We start from the raw sequence: 15,988 nt of genomic DNA, 5'->3' as shown, positions 1-15,988 counted from the left end.
AGAGGTCTTAGTGTCCCCGTGAAGTGTGTCCAATAGAGTTCTGCTCACAAGCAAACTAGAAAAGCATACAGAACCTTAAGGAACTCTTTCTTAAAAACACTGCATTATCCAGAATATTTCTCTTATTTTTCCACCAGGAATTGGAATTCCACACTATTGTGTCTAGTAAATAACATAACGTTATCTACTGAAGAAGTTATATTCCTCTGGGGACATTTCTTCTGGTAGGCCCAAACACCAGTGAATGTCCCCACACCCACATGGTCACAGACACCACTGTGGATAGAGGAGATTATTAATAACAACAAAACAGAGGGATAAAGCTGGGAGGGAGGGATATTGGGCAATGGGACACTAGAGACTTGGGATACAGTTCACTGATAGAGCACTGGCCTAGTATATGTTTGAGGCCCTGGGTTTGAACCCTGTCACCATGAAAACAAGGAAAGGGGAAGGGAAAAGAATACAGTTTTTCAAATACAAATCCATAGATCTATATACTACTTCTAAATAGGTAACCTTGGTAACATTGCTCAAGTGTGTCTCAGTTTTCTCGCCCATAATGTGGGGGCAATGTTAGTGCTTCCTCGCAGTGTTCCAGAGGGAATGAATGGGCGGGTGTCGCAAGCGCATAGCAAACACATTTGTCACAAGCTCGATGCCATCGTTAGTCACCGTACGTGTTTTTAGACGGGCATAAGACTGTATGGCGATGGAAATAATATACTCTTGGTTGAATTCTCTTCCATCCCTTCTGACAGGAAAATGGCAAATGCTGGATGGTGGCCTCCTGAACATCACCAAGGTGTCTTTCTCAGACAGAGGGAAGTACACGTGTGTGGCGTCTAACATCTATGGCACTGTAAACAACACGGTGACCCTGAGAGTCATCTTTACCTCCGGAGACATGGGTGTGTACTACATGGTCGTGTGCCTCGTGGCCTTCACCATTGTCATGATCCTCAACATCACCCGCCTGTGTATGATGAGCAGTCACCTGAAGAAGACTGAGAAAGCCATCAATGAGTTCTTTAGGACAGAAGGCGCCGAGAAGCTGCAGAAGGCGTTTGAGATTGCCAAGCGCATCCCCATTATCACCTCAGCTAAAACTCTAGAGCTTGCCAAAGTGACCCAGTTCAAAACCATGGAATTTGCCCGGTACATCGAAGAGCTTGCCAGAAGCGTGCCCTTGCCTCCCCTCATCATGAACTGCAGGACGATCATGGAGGAGATCATGGAAGTGGTCGGGCTAGAGGAGCAGGGGCAGAATTTTGTGAGGCATACCCCGGAAGGCCAGGAAGCCACAGACAGGGATGAGGTATACACAATCCCCAACTCCCTGAAGCGAAGCGACTCCCCCACCGCCGACTCGGACGCTTCGTCGCTGCCGGAACAGCCCCCTCAGCAGATCGCCATCAAGGTTTCGGTTCATCCCCAGGCCAGAAAGGATCATGTGGATGACCAGGAGGGTGGGCAGTTTGAGGTCAGAGATGAAGAGGAGACGGAACCATCCGAGGAACATTCCCCAGAGACTGCGGAGCCGTCTACAGACATAACGACCACGGAGCTGACGTCAGAAGAGGCATCGCCTGTCGAGGCACCAGAGCGAGGGCTGCCACCAGCACACCTGGAAATGCCAGAACCAGCAGTGACATGTGACAAAAACACCTGCATTGTTTATGAAAGCCATGTCTAATCTTAACTCCGAAAAGCTATGCATATCCAGAAAATCAGGGGCTGCTCCTTGTAATACAAATGTAGTATGCACTTGCCGCTAAGCCTTACCAGGAGACTCTCATCCCTTAGGTTGGAGTGATGCCCCGTGACGGGGAAGACACTTGCATGGAGTTCGTGGGACTAGACTCACCCCAGTGGGAACAGACGTGAGAAGTGCTGGGGTCCAGAACTGATCCGAGGGGGCAGAGGTCTGTCCATGGGATCTGAATCGTAGAGGCCATTCTCTGCCCAATCCCTTAATTGGTGATTCCCTTTTGGCCAAGAGTACACCATTGTAAGATGTTCTGAGTTCAGGAACCGTGTCCAATGCCTACTGCATTGCTTTTTTTTCCGTAATTATAAGTCTGTCACAGTAGTAATTGTTCCTACATGGGTTTGTTGCACTTTCTTCTCTGTTTTATTTATTTTCACAGTTCTTCTATAATGGAGTAGTTGTTATTATATTAATATTAATTGCTTTCTGCTGGAGACTTCTGTGTCACCTTTATCCCTGTTTTTTCTTAGTGTGTTTACCTCAGAGTCTTGGGTGTCAGTCACTGACATGGCTGCTCTGTGTTATTTGTAATGCTCCAAAGTAGTTACGCCCCACTCTTTCTCCTAATTTCCTCTTTAAAAAAAAATACCCCCCACCTCTATTCATACTCATTTTGTTTCCAATGAAGCTGCTATTCTGAAACTGAGAAAAACGTTGCCCCCAAGTAGCACTTTAACAGTCAAATTTACCTGTCCAGTTCTGAGAGCAGCTTAGGTGAGCTCAGCTTGAGGTGAGGAGCAAAATTGTAAATGATTAGATATACCCACAGCACTCCAGAGAATGGCTTACACGCAAGTGCCCTCAGAACAGCCCCAGATGCTTGTCACCACCCAGCCCCATCAGAGGAAACGGCTTTGGACAGCCCGGTTCTTACCAGGAACGTCATCATTTTCATTTGATTGTGAGTAGAATATGCAGGTGACCCCTCAAAGCTCACTTAGAGTTTTGTGGAAAGTCTTCAAACTGTAATAACCCCTAAGTCAATGGGAACCTAGAGAGGAAAGAAAAAAATCTTTAAAGCAGTTGTGAAAAAAAAAAAAGCAAAAAGAAAATTTACTCTTGGGTTCTTTCTCTGAATATGATGCCATCAAAAAAGAACAGCATTCTGAGTCCATACCACTTTACTCTCTCTTGCAGAGAGGGAAACCAAGGTCCAGATTTGCTAAAAAGCCTGGCAAAAGAAGACAGGGTCTTCACCTGGAAGATTCATTGCTTCCTAAGGCAGAGGCGTTTGGCAAATCCCTGTAGGTACAGCATGTCTGCTACCCAGAAGGCCTTGCAGGGCCGATAGTGTGCAGCTCAGCTCTGCACTAGATTTAGGGCAGCATCTCTGTAAAGGGTACAACCGGGTCCCCTTTAGACTGCATACTCAATGTATTGATCATTGAGAGGGAGCTTGCGAAATTAAGATAATGACACACAGGATTTTATCCTAAAATAATTGAATTCTTTGGCCACCATGTAGTGCATAAGGCAGCTTGATATCAGAGAACAAAGGCAATCCAGCCAAGCATCCAACCCAAGCAATCCAACCTAAGAATTGGGTTAATTCTTGACTGTGCCGAGCAGAAGCTGCCAGTCTTTTTAGCAAATCTGGACCTTGGTTGCCCTCTCTGCAAGAGAGGTGAACTGGTATGAACTCAAAATGCTGTTCTTTTTTTTTGATGGCATTATATTCAGAGAAAGAACCCAACATTAAAACTTTTTTTTTTCACAGTTGTTTTAAAGATTTTTCCTTTCCTCTCTGGGCTCCCGTGCCATTTTAATGCTGTTACTCAAACAAAAGGAACACGGCATTTTCAACAAGTTCTCGAATTTTTCCCTTCCAAAAACTAGATTTTGTGCCCCACTTCTACAGTTTAGATTTAATCTTGGTAAGAGCGATGAGTGCTGTTGTTTTATTCATAGATACAAACAGGGGAGACTGAAACCTTACAGACTGTATCAGAGTCGAGGCCATCTTAAGTGTGATGAGTGTCACAGGCTTGTGACGTCAGAGGCTGCGTGGGTTATCAGAACAGCCCCAGATGCTTGTCACTACCCCAGCCTCATCAGAGGAAATGGCCTTGGACAGCCCTGTTCTTATCAGGAACGTCATCATTTTCATGTGATTGTGAATAAAATATGCAGGTGACCCCTCGAAGCTCACTTAGAATTTTGTGGAAAGTCTTCAAACTGTAATAACCCCTAACTCAATTGGGAACAGCTTGTGGGGTACATACTTTACAACAGGGGCATCCGAGGGTAGTAGAGTTGGCAGTACATGTGACCGTGACAGGGCTGTAGACAGTTCATGTGCAAAGCCTTTTGACAACATTTGGAGTTTGGCAGGATTCCCCTTTAAGAGGGATTCCTTGTTGACTTCTAGTGAAGAGTCTTGAAGGTCACCTAAGGAAACTTGTAGCCTGCTCTCATAAGGAGCCAGAGCTTCTTTGGAGGCTGTCTGGATGGGGATCTTATATAGCCACGTTGAAGGAAAGTTTTATCCCCAGCTCCTAGAATATACACATTTCATGATTGTCATGGAGACGGACAAATGCTTACTTTGGACATATATACCCAGAGCGGCAGCAGAGACTGACTGGCAGATGTCCTCTGATGGTATGTGAACTCCATTCTATCCAGTTCTCATTCCACCCAAGCCCGCGTGCAGAGTTCCCCATGGAAACCGGAAGCCGAGATATCCGTGCCATGTAAATACTGGTTAAGGAGTATAAACTAAAGTAGGCAGATTTTTCTTTGGCGTAAGAGCTGAAATATATGACCAAAGAATATTTCCAGATTGATTTTGATTCTTTGGACTGAAGTGGGGTAGGGAGTAAGTGGATGATTTTGAAATCTCCCTCTTTAAGGTATCAAATGTTCTCGGCATAACAATATCCAACCATAAAGGGAACTTGGCTTGATATGGAATTTGTCCATCCAGAAATTTTATGCTCTTGCTGCCCTTCCACAGAGCAGCCTCTTACTAGGATATGAAATATGGAAACCTCATCTCAACATTTGGCTGATAGTTTCCCAGAAAAATGAACCATTCAGGTTCCTAGAATCATTTGTGGAGTCCCATTGGGTAAACATGCACACACACGCTTGTGCACAATACTCATTTGGGTAGCTTTAAAAGCTCAACACTCAGACCCAACCTATGTATGTCCTCTGGGTCTTCTATAGTCATTCTTTAAAAAATAAAAATCAAACAATTTCTGGTTTCTGAGTCATCCTGGTCATACCTCTAGCAATTTTTTTTCTTGAAATTCTGAAAATGATTCACGTACATATGCATATTTAATTCTCTTAGATGATCTATAAACTTGATGGTATTTATTCTAAATGGGAAAAATACCCAAAATTTTATATTGGAAAAAAATCTATGTAATTTATAATGTTTTGTTTTATATATTTATATTTTCATATCTTTAGGGCACATCTGTTGTTCTCATCTTTTTGTACATCACAGTTGGCAAAAAGAAATGCTAATACTTGACTAAAATCTCTAGGAACCAAATGTGATCTATGTGATACATAATGTATATAACTTGCTCTAGAACTCTCTGAATGTCCTCACCCATGCCAAGCATTGTTGTGTCATGTCATTATGGCCAGAATGTCTGGGGTGCTCTTGAACATTACTTTTTCACGAGGAAGATGGAAAGGCCTGATGTCCTACACAATGGATTTGGGGATCTCTTTCCCTTCCTTATTTGTTTCTTCCTTAACTGGACGCGTCCTGCTGACGGGCAGGTGGGAGATGATGAGAAAGCACCAGGAATGAATCTGGCGATGGTTGGGTAAACCGTGTTAACAGACTGAGGACATGTGTTCAGTCCCATGCCCGGGTTGTCATTCACTGGTGATGTAGCATCTGCTTAACTCTGTTGCACACACAGCGTAGGGCATGAAGAATGCTTGCATGTTTTGAGTAGGTACTGTGGATACTTAGTGCGGCCACTATTGGTGACTGTGGGGACACCCATTGGGCACTGGAAGAAATGTCTTAGCAAAACAAGTCAGTTATCTTTTGACAGGGTTTGAAGGAGGAGGCTTATTCTGTGTTCGAACCTATAAATGGTAGTCCCAGTGCTTAAATGGGGATTTCCATGTTTTCATTTGGTAAGAAATGGAGCATTAAAGTCTAGTTCAAACGCTTTTCTCAGCACGTTCAACTGCTCTCTCTCCTTCATGTCTTCCTGCATCCTCTCACCAACCCCACTGAGTAATCCCTGTTTCCACTTTAGCACTTCCTGGAACTCCTTAAACAGCAACCAATCTTCATGATCTATCACACATAGCTCTGAACATATTCACTTTACCATATCGATTTTACATTTCACCGAAAAAGCCTTCAAACCTATAGTGAAGTTCATTTTCTTAATGACCTTTTTATGATTTCTTCAGAGATTAACAGGTTTTGATGAAACAAAACATTTGTGGGTTAAAAAAAAGCATAATCAAATAGAACAGAATTACTTATATTTTCCAAAAGACCAAGTGTTTGACTATTATCAAAAAAAAAATCTCATATGAGAAGGATGCTCTTTAAACATCTTTTTTCCCTTAGAAATGGAATATAAAGGGTCTAACACTGAGAATACTACAATCATTAAAGCTAGACAGATAGAACTAGAAAGGAAGCTAATCCTATGAACATTATGGAATAAATTAATTTTATTATTTAGCCAATTAAAAAAGCCTCAAAATGCATCTTTCTAATATTACAGAACCATGACGAGTGAGTGAGTTTCAGAGAATATGTTTGCATCTATTTTTGTCTTCCTGTTGCTTCACTACTTCGAAAGTTCCTTCGTCAGAGTGGAAATGAAATGGAAAAATGTATCAGGAGGAAATACAAAATCATTTAAAGATATAAACAAATTGCTAAGGTATACATTGATATCGCTGTAGTAAAAAGAAAACGTGATGTGTGGTCCATCCTGTAGTCTGATTGATTGTTGCTTTAATAAAGGGTTTACACAGGTATGTGCATCATGTGTCATGTCCCGTCTGAAGGGCACTTAATTGTGGCCTAATTGACCCCTTAGTGCTTTCGTGACAAACTTTATAAAGCAGTTTATCTATACTGTATAAATTCGAGCCATAACATCAAGCAGAGAGTCCTTCTGAAATTGGACTAGGAAACCCAAACATTGCGCAGGAAGAATGCATCATAGCAGAAATTCTCCAAGTCACCTGGACAGCAAGGGCCCCAGGCTGACGCCAAAGACTCAGTGAGTAGATTCTTCAGTGATCAAGTAACCTGCAGAAGCTCAGATCCCTGTGGATGAGATGGGAGGCAAGTAAAATAGGAGACTGAAATATTGCTTGAACAACAGAAACATTTAGGAGATTTATGTCGGTGTTAAGGAGCACATTGTCAGCTGCACCAAGACAGGAGAGAAATAAGTTGGTCCTGATAAATTTAAACTAATTTGTTGCTTAAAGACCCAAACAGACACCAAAACCATTGCTTTTTTCAGGTTCTAGAATGCTGTGATCTTCAGTGGACAGGTCACCTTCAGAGTGTGTGAGTGACTTTCAAAGAAACAGAATTTGAGACGTGGAAAGCGAGAGTGAGGTTATCTGATAAATAGTCTTCCCTCTGACGTCACTAACAGGCAGACACTTTTGCTCTTCTTGGACTTACAAAGGGAGAACTCTACCCCAGGATGTGAAATACTCTGCTGTGAATAGGTTTAGGTGCTGAGTCACAAATCTTAAATGCTTGTCTCTGCTAACCCTTTGAACGGGAAGCATGGCTTGGTCCTTCTGTGATAAAACTGTCTTCTATACTGTCAACACAAACCAAATGTAATGCACATAACACATAACATATAACACAGAGGATTATAACAAAAGACTGGGTACTTCTGACTTGATTGCATTAGCTGTGTCAAGTGGAGAATGAGTGAGGGGAATGGCTTTTGTCAAAAAGAGTGTTTCTCGCACTATGATGGCACAGGCTAGCTATGGGTTTTTGATCCTACTGCATGTACTGGCTTGGTGGGAGCCTAGGCAGTTTGGATGCTCACCTTAATAGACCTGGAGGGAGGTGGGGGGGGGGGGTCCTTGGACTTCCCACAGGCCAGGGAACCCTGATTGCTCTTCGGGCTGACGAGGGAGAGGGACTTGATTGGGGGAGGGGGAGGGAAATGGGAGGCGGTGGTGGGGAGGAGGCAGAAATCTTTAATAAATAAATAAAAATAAAATCTCAAAAAAAAACAAAAAAAAAAAAAGAAAGGTTTCATTCACTTACAAATCCCGCTGCTGAAAAGAGCACAGTATCTAGGCAGGACCTACCTGGGCTGTTTCCCCTCAGCGTGGGCAGCAATGGCAGGATTGTAGAGGAAGCACTGTATCTCAGAATAAAAAGACAAGGACTTGTCCTTCTGAGAATACCCTCCCCAATAACCCAAGGCCCTCCCACTGGGCTCCACCTCCTTAAATTCCCACTCCCACCTCAATGAAGATGAAGCCTCTAACACAAAATGTTGGAGGACACAGCTACGTTCAAACCATAGTCTCAGAGTGGCCAGACCTAACATTCCAGTGAGGTCAAGTCAACCAGCTGGCCATGAGACCACCCTAAGGAAGGGAACTCACCCTAAGCTGTGTTAGAGAGTAAGTTTCCTAGCTGTACTTCCCAGCTTCACTGCATCCCCCATCCCTCCCACCCCCAGTGAAGCCACCAGGAGGTTCAGCTGGTTCTTCCTCCCTTTCTGGGAGCTGAGTCAGAATAGCACAACTTTTCCTCTTTCTTTTTTCCATCTCTTTCTTTTGGATCTTGACCAAAACCTAAGCTTTGGGCTTCCTTGGTTTTCACCAACTCTGCCATGTGGCTGCTTTTCTGCCTTGTATCTGCCCTCCATGCTGGCTTAAATGGCGTGACATTTTCCCTTCTCTCCTTCATTAACCTTTTCTGGGCAGCTGCTGAGAGTTACAGCTTGCCTGACAGGAGGTTTTGTTGTTATTGTTGTTTGTTATTTGTTTGTTTTTCTCTAATAAAACTGTCCTCAGTCTTCTTTTTGAGTCTATTCTTAAATTCTGTTATTCTTAAGCAGCTGCAGGGTGGCAGATCTACAGTGATTACCAAGTAGATCACTATGTTTTCAAGGAATTACTAGAATTGACTTGAAAAAAGAGTATGTATTATATGTTATATCCAGATACTTCTTAAATGACCAGCACTAATTGCCTTCATAATGTTACGTGAAATCACCAAAGTTAAAATAATGTTCCTGGAATAATGACAAATACGAAATAAAATTAAATTTAAAATGAGGTTTAATATGATAATATGACTTTCTCAAAACAGTAAATCTCACTAAATGTATCATTATCCATGTGTTTCCTACTTCTTGCCTGATATTTATTGCAAAGGTGAATTACTTTGGTGAGTACTTGGAACTAACTAAATGTTAGGTCCCAAGGAAACCTGGACCACAGGCTAACTGAGGTGCCTATTAACATATCAAAGCAGACACTGGTCATAGCATCTCTAGTACCTGTGACAGAGTCCTGACTTTCCACAGCACTTCTCACCCACCCCACCCCCACCCTAAGCCTCTCCTGCCCCTGCCCTGCACTATCCTCCCCCCAGCTTCTCTTTCCTCTATAAAGTGACCATTTTGGCCATGTTCTGATTGGTTCTCAGATCCTCTCATTCTCTATTTTCTTCCCTCTCTCTTCTCTTTCTCTCTTGCCTTCCCCCTTCTCTCTCCTCCCATGACCCAGTCTATTCTGCTGACCATGTTCACTCTGGACAGGCAAAATATAGCTAGACAAGAAGTCCAAAGATACAGAGAGAGAGAAGGAAGAGTCAGGGAGATGCCATGTAGCTTCTAGGGAACACAAGATGGGAGGTAACCTAACAAGCCATGAGCCTCATGATAAAATATAAACTAATAGAAATTGGTTAACTATAACTTATAGTTAGAGCTAGCCAGCTAGCCAGTAAGAAGTCTGAGCCGTTGGCCAAACAAGTGTAACTGATATTAAACCTCTGTTCATTCAGGAACAAACAGGCAGAGAGAAACTGGTTCATTGAGACCAGGTGAGAAGATCCCATCTACAGACGAGGGCTATAGCTATAGGGGCAGGCCTGGACAAGTCCCAGGTTTTGTCTTTATTTGGTTATTACCTTGAACTGCTATGAGGCTGTGGCGGGGCTGACTCAGGCCTAGCATACCTTGGGCTGCTGTCAGGGGTGCTAAAGATTGATTGTCCTTTGTTATTGGCTTCCTCAGAAATGGCCTGCTCAAGTTCAAGAAGCAGAAACTGAGGCTAGTTCTTAACTGAGTTATTTGGAGCCTGTCAAGATACTTACCAGGCCTTGTGGCAGGGAACGTGGTGGTGTGTAAGCAGACATGGTGCTGGAGCTTTGAGTCCTGTTGGCAGAGGCTATACATTCGTTCCCAGACTCCCAGACCGGAAATAATCACACAAAAGCTATATTATTTGCAATACTATTTGACCAATAGATTAAGAGTATTTCTAACTAGCTCTTATAACCTAAACTAACCCATCTCCATTAAGCTGTGCATCACCACCAGGTCATGGCCTACCGGCAAATTTCAACAGGCTCTGATGAAGGTGTCTGTCTCCTATGGGCAGCTACATGGCTCCTCCCTGACTCTGCCTATTCTCTTTCTACATCTCTTTGGATTTCCCACCTGGCTATACTCTGTTAAGCCATTGGCTGAAAGCAGCTTTATTCATTAACCAATAAAAGCAACACATATACAGAAGGACCTCCCACACCAGAGTCCTATGTCTTGTAGGCTACAGGAAGTCAGCTGTCTCACTGGGCATGACGTGGGCATATATGAGACCTCATAACCCATCTCCATAGTGATACACTTCCTCTAATAAGACCACACCTACTCCAACAAGGCCACACCTCCGAATAGTGCCACTCCCTTTGGGGGCCATTTTTTTTTCAAGCCACCACACAGAAACAGAAAGTACGTCTGAAGAAGTCTGTCACAGCCCTGCACACCGCCCTCCTTGCTCAGAATTGTGTTGCTATAGATGTTCTCATCTGATGCAAAAATCTGAAAGCAATGAGGCCTCAGACAATGGAATTTCCTGTTCTACGGTATTTTGTAGGGAAAACAGAAAGGGGAGCTTCATGATCCCTAGACTCTTACAGTGTGATAGGTGCAGCTTTTACTGGCATCCGCTCACCCCAGAGTCTGTCTTCACAATAACTGAGATGCGTTAGTGATGGCTGTGAAGGCTGCCAGATCCTGAGAAGAATGTAAATGTGAAATTATGGGTATTTCTGTAATCTGTTGAGTGTTTTACGATACCTTCTCTCACATTCCCTACCAAATTTGAAGGAATTAAGTATGTTTTACTTCTAGGAATTCTTTGAAATTGCTAATTGCCGTGTTCCAGACAGGCACGCAGGCCCTCAATAGCCAAACATTAATCAAACATCCCACACCCAGACATGCTGAATCAACAAGGGATTCACAGCGTGGCTGTAAACGCAGAGCCGCTGCAACTAATAGGGAAGGCTTCCGAGACAACACAAGGATAGCACATCCTCGCAAAGGAGATAACACGGAAAGCACAGGCCGTGAAATTTCCCACGTTCTTATTGATGGATTAGATTTGTCTTCTTAATTTTTTAAAGATGTATAGAAAACTCAAAAGGAGTCAGGCAGATCACTACAGACAGATACACGGGGAAAAGGAGCCGTAGGTAGACTAATGCTTAAAATGACCAACTTCCTGCTTCTTCCCCATCCCATCCCTAAGATGTAGACTTGGTGCCCCTCCCCTTGGATTTTCAAATCTCCCACAAGGGGGGCTCTAATCAATTTCTTTTTTAAAAAAAAAAAAATCTGGATTATCTAATCTCCCACAATAGCCCAAACCAACTCTTGGGAGAAAGGGAATTCATCCTACACCCAAGCTCTGCCAGAGAAGCTAAAACACCATCTTTGGGTCCTCTCCCCACTCTGGGTGACCCATCTCTTTACTACTAGAAGAGCTAGTGGTGGAATCCACCACCCAAAAGAAGCCCTTCCTCACTGTGCTGGCAGAAGCGAGTATTCTGGGAAGAGAGAATTTCAATGGAAGGAGTGCCTCCATTAGATTGCCTACAGGCTAGCCTGTCGGTTTCTGTTAATGATTGATATGGGAGGTGCCATCCCTGGGCAGGTGTTGCTAGAGAGGAAAGCAAGTGGGCAAGCCATAAAATGCATCAGTTAGCAGTGTTCCTCGGTGGTCTCGGCTGAAGGTCCTGCCTCCAGGTTTTGCCTTCTTTGAGTCCCAGCCTTGGCTTCCCCTAGCGATAGCCTGTGATTGGAAGGTAGCAGTTAAAGAAACCCTTTCCTCCCCAGTTGCTTTGGGTCATGATCTTCGTCACAGGAGCAGAAAGCCAACTGGGACACCTTCTCCAAGATAGGCATAACAGTAAGAGTTCAGGACGCCATTGAAGCAGGTCCTGAGACAGGTGATGCGGATCCCACTCTAAATCCCGGGGCACAGATGGGACAACCACTCGTAGTGATTGCCCAAATGTCCTTCTGTGGATGAGAGGGCTGTTTAAGCAGGAGGATCAAGATCTACTCAGTCAGCTATGTGAATATTTGGAATATTTAGAGTTTTTTTTTAATTAAGTTATTTGCTTGTTTTTTGTTTTGTTTTTAATTAAAAAGACGCTGAGTTTTGTTCCTCTTTTGGAATTATCATCAACATCTTTGAGTCATGTTTCCTAAGGTCAGTTTTTGATCCAACAGTTCAGACTCAGCAACAGCAGGGAGGACCTGAGAGTTGGGGAGTCTAATGAGAAGGAAAGGGCGTGGCCACTGAGTGACTGTTGTATGTTATTAAACATGCCACATTTGCCATTTGCCATTTTTCTCTTACAGTTGGCTCTGTAATTGTAGCTGCTTTGGAAATATCGTGATTGATGTTGCTGCTGTCCAAAGCCCCAGTCAGTAAAATACAAAGCTTTCTTACTCCTTTCTAACTGCAGAAGATGGTACTAAACATGCAAAACAGCTCATTAGCCGTTTTACAAGAGCAGAATACATTCAAACGTAAACCTACCCTGGACTATTTAATCCTGTTTTATCAAACAGTTCGACATAGCTACATTTCACATGATTATACAAGCCACATGTTGGTGGTTCATACCTGTAATCCCAACACATGAGAGGAGTACTATTCTTGGTCATGATCTGAGTTGCTTACTAGATAACAGTGTCATTTGTGAAGAGATTGCTTTTAGAGAGTCTCCGAGTGAGGATTGGGTGACTATGAAAATAATACATTATTTAGCAGGACATTGTGATATATCTGCATGGTTGAAAATAGGGACTAGAGCTCAGCATAGTAACTGAGTCAGAACTGATAATATGTATTAGGAGCTACTGAGTACCGACCTCAACACTCTCTGAGCGGTCAGAATAGGACTTCTATGACAAGCGAAGGTTGGTGTGGGACTGGAACCCGAGGGGTCAAACAAACTTGACTGACTTAGGCACATTTGACCTGCATGTTTCCTTATTCCTTAGGGGAATTTGAAAAAGGGGAAAAGAAGAAGCATAGGGGCATAAGGGGAAAACATCAGACATAAGGGTAAGGCATAAGGGTAAGGGATAAGGCTACAGGTAAGGAAAGGGGGTGATCGCCACAAAACTTACAGTGTATGCAGGCATACAGACAAGTTAATAGTCCCATAGGCGATAACAATAATATTAAGCGTGCATTTTCACAGGGTCACAAGAAACCGGTGGATCTGGCAAAATGGCACCTTATGTCTCAGATGGGCCATGTCTATGAAGTTCCCTTTGGCTGGGAACACAGCCTTGACTAACCTGCAGGCTTTACTTGTATTAGCATCTAGCTGGTTGAATTAAAAGGAATCTCTTCTGGGGACCTTGCTTTTGACTCCAACAGGGTACCCAGGTGAAAATTTTTCTCTCTGAAGCTTGTTTTAGCAACACAGGCCTTTTTCCTTATAAACAATTAATTTCCTAGGCTATGGTACTATGTTAGTTGAAACCAAGGTAAAGGGTAAATACGGACTATTAGTAGCTTGTTAAGTCAGAGCAGAAGACAAATAGATTCCACCTTCCTGAGTCTGCTGTTAGATAAGACCCATTACCTCCTGTATAAGGCCCCTTCTCTTATCGGTGACTACTGTCAATAATGAAGGTTTATGGGGAACTACTTTTCTGTAGATTTTGGCTGTGAGAACAAACACTTGACTGAATCCTTTCACACCATGGCTTCATGGTGTGGGGGGAGGTATCTGGTTGACATACAGGAAAAATCAGGTTTATACACTGATACACTGCAGGGGTACTATAAAAGGGAGAAATGGCATGATTTCACAAAATTTCTACAGAACTGACAGTGTCTTATCTAAAGGACATATGTCCCCGCAGCTCCGCAAAAACGGGTTCTCCAGGTGGAGTGCACATATACACTTCCGGTGGATAGTCCAATAGTTCTGTCAGCTGTACGTTTACTGTATAATATTGTGGGCTCATCACAAATATGGAGGATGTAGATGAGGTTGTCAGGGAGTGTATAGATGTAAGTGTATACACGGTGTTAGCTGGGCAGCAGCAACAGGGCTAGAAGTACACATCACTTCTTTAATATTGGGATGAACTACTGATAAAGGTAGAGCCATTAGGACAAAGACACCAAGAGTCTGAGGACACAGAAGCAAAATAAAGGCTTTAAAAAGATCCCCATAGGCATTGCTACTTGAGAGCATCAGGATCTTTCAGTAGGGAAGTTCCTTTTGCCTGTACTTAACCTATCAACCTTTACATAGAGGGAAGTGACTGGACAGCTTCTCACATCTCTACTCCTGGGAGCAACTGTGAAGTCCAGTCGCCTATGGAAGCCAGCTTCTCAAAAAGTCATGTTTGGTCACAGGATAAACATTTCTATCGTTTCCCGTTGACTGCAGGACTCTGGTGGTAATGTTAAAACATCTTTTAAGATCACCAGGGTAGCTGTGCTTGATGACATCACTTTAGAGGTGGTCTGCTACCCAATTGGGAATGTAGCAGCAAAAATGTGGACATGCTCATCATGGCCATCTAAATCTTGACTACCGTTGTGAGCCTGGGTTTTGCTTGTATGCAATGTTGGGTGAGCATTATCTTTCTGACTACTCCAAAGCTGGAGCAGAGAGCATGTATTTCATTGCGACGTTTTATTTTGGTATAACTAAAGATTCACCTTGACTCTTCCTGAGTTCAGCGCATCCTTTGCCCAATTTCTCTAATGATGATATCTTGTTATACTGGATCATCACCAGTCTATTGGACTTAGTGCAGCTCCCCTGCTGTCTGTCACTTTTCTCATTGCTATGACACAAGCAACCTAAGGCAGGAAGTGTTGACTCTGCTTATGGTTTGGAAGCACAGTCCAGTATGGCAGAAAAGGAATAGCAATGGCTGTGAGAACAAGAGTGGAGAAATCAGGTGGTTATGTTGTTTTGAAAGGCAGTTAAGAAGCAAAGGGTTGGGCTGGAAACCATGGTTAGCATATAAAACAGTTCAGCCCTGTCTCCATGGCTGCCCACTAGGCCCTGTGTCTGAAAGACCTCAAAAACCTCCCAAAGTAGCATCTGGGGAACAAGTGTTCAAACACGTGAGATGGTAAGATATTTTATACTCAAACCATGACACCAGTCTTACAGGTACTCAGTTGTGTGTGTGGAGGGGAGAAGGGCAATTGTATTCACCTACCTAACCCACTGTAAAGTGAGCATCTCAGGAGGGGAATGTTGAAGGAGATAAACAAGAGCAGCTTTGACTCCAAGGAGATTTCAAAAGGGTTGGTGGAGATACCCAGCATAGGGGAACATTCTGAATCTAGCCTCTTAGAAAGTGAGGGCAGGAACTACCTAAGAAAACGAGAATATTAAAAAACAGCTTCTTCATACTGTCAGCCATGGATAGCCATGCCTAGATACCAATCAATTTATAACATATGGTGTATCATATCTGTATTAGCATATGTAAATTAATCAGTAAAAGCATAAGAAAATTACATTCGCTATCTAATTTTCAGCCAAGAAATTACTTCAATTTAGCTATTGTTATTTCTTCACAGACAGAACCTCATTGCCTAAAGAATTTGCTTCTAAGTTAATTGGTATACTGTTTTAAAAATAAATTGTCAGCTCTTTTTTCAAGAAATTATCCCCACCAATAGTGGAAGGTAGACTTTCAGTCCAAG

General features: G+C 43.1%; 1 protein-coding gene across 2 annotated transcripts in view; it reads left to right on the top strand.

The window, feature by feature from the left end:
* Window positions 1–7,802, top strand: part of Mfap3l (microfibril associated protein 3 like) — a 46,575-nt gene extending 38,773 nt beyond the window's left edge. For both annotated transcript variants that reach the window (XM_057752642.1, XM_057752641.1), the window contains one exon: window positions 762–7,802. In XM_057752642.1, coding sequence (XP_057608625.1) covers window positions 762–1,696 — 935 coding nt within the window. In that variant the 3' untranslated portion in view covers window positions 1,697–7,802. The remainder of the gene's footprint in view (window positions 1–761) is intronic.
* Window positions 7,803–15,988: the final 8,186 nt, after the last annotated feature.

The sequence above is a fragment of the Chionomys nivalis genome, chromosome 20, assembly GCF_950005125.1.
Source record: "Chionomys nivalis chromosome 20, mChiNiv1.1, whole genome shotgun sequence".
Classification (NCBI taxonomy): Eukaryota; Metazoa; Chordata; class Mammalia; order Rodentia; family Cricetidae; genus Chionomys; species Chionomys nivalis.
This window is presented reverse-complemented; position numbering and strand designations above follow the sequence as displayed.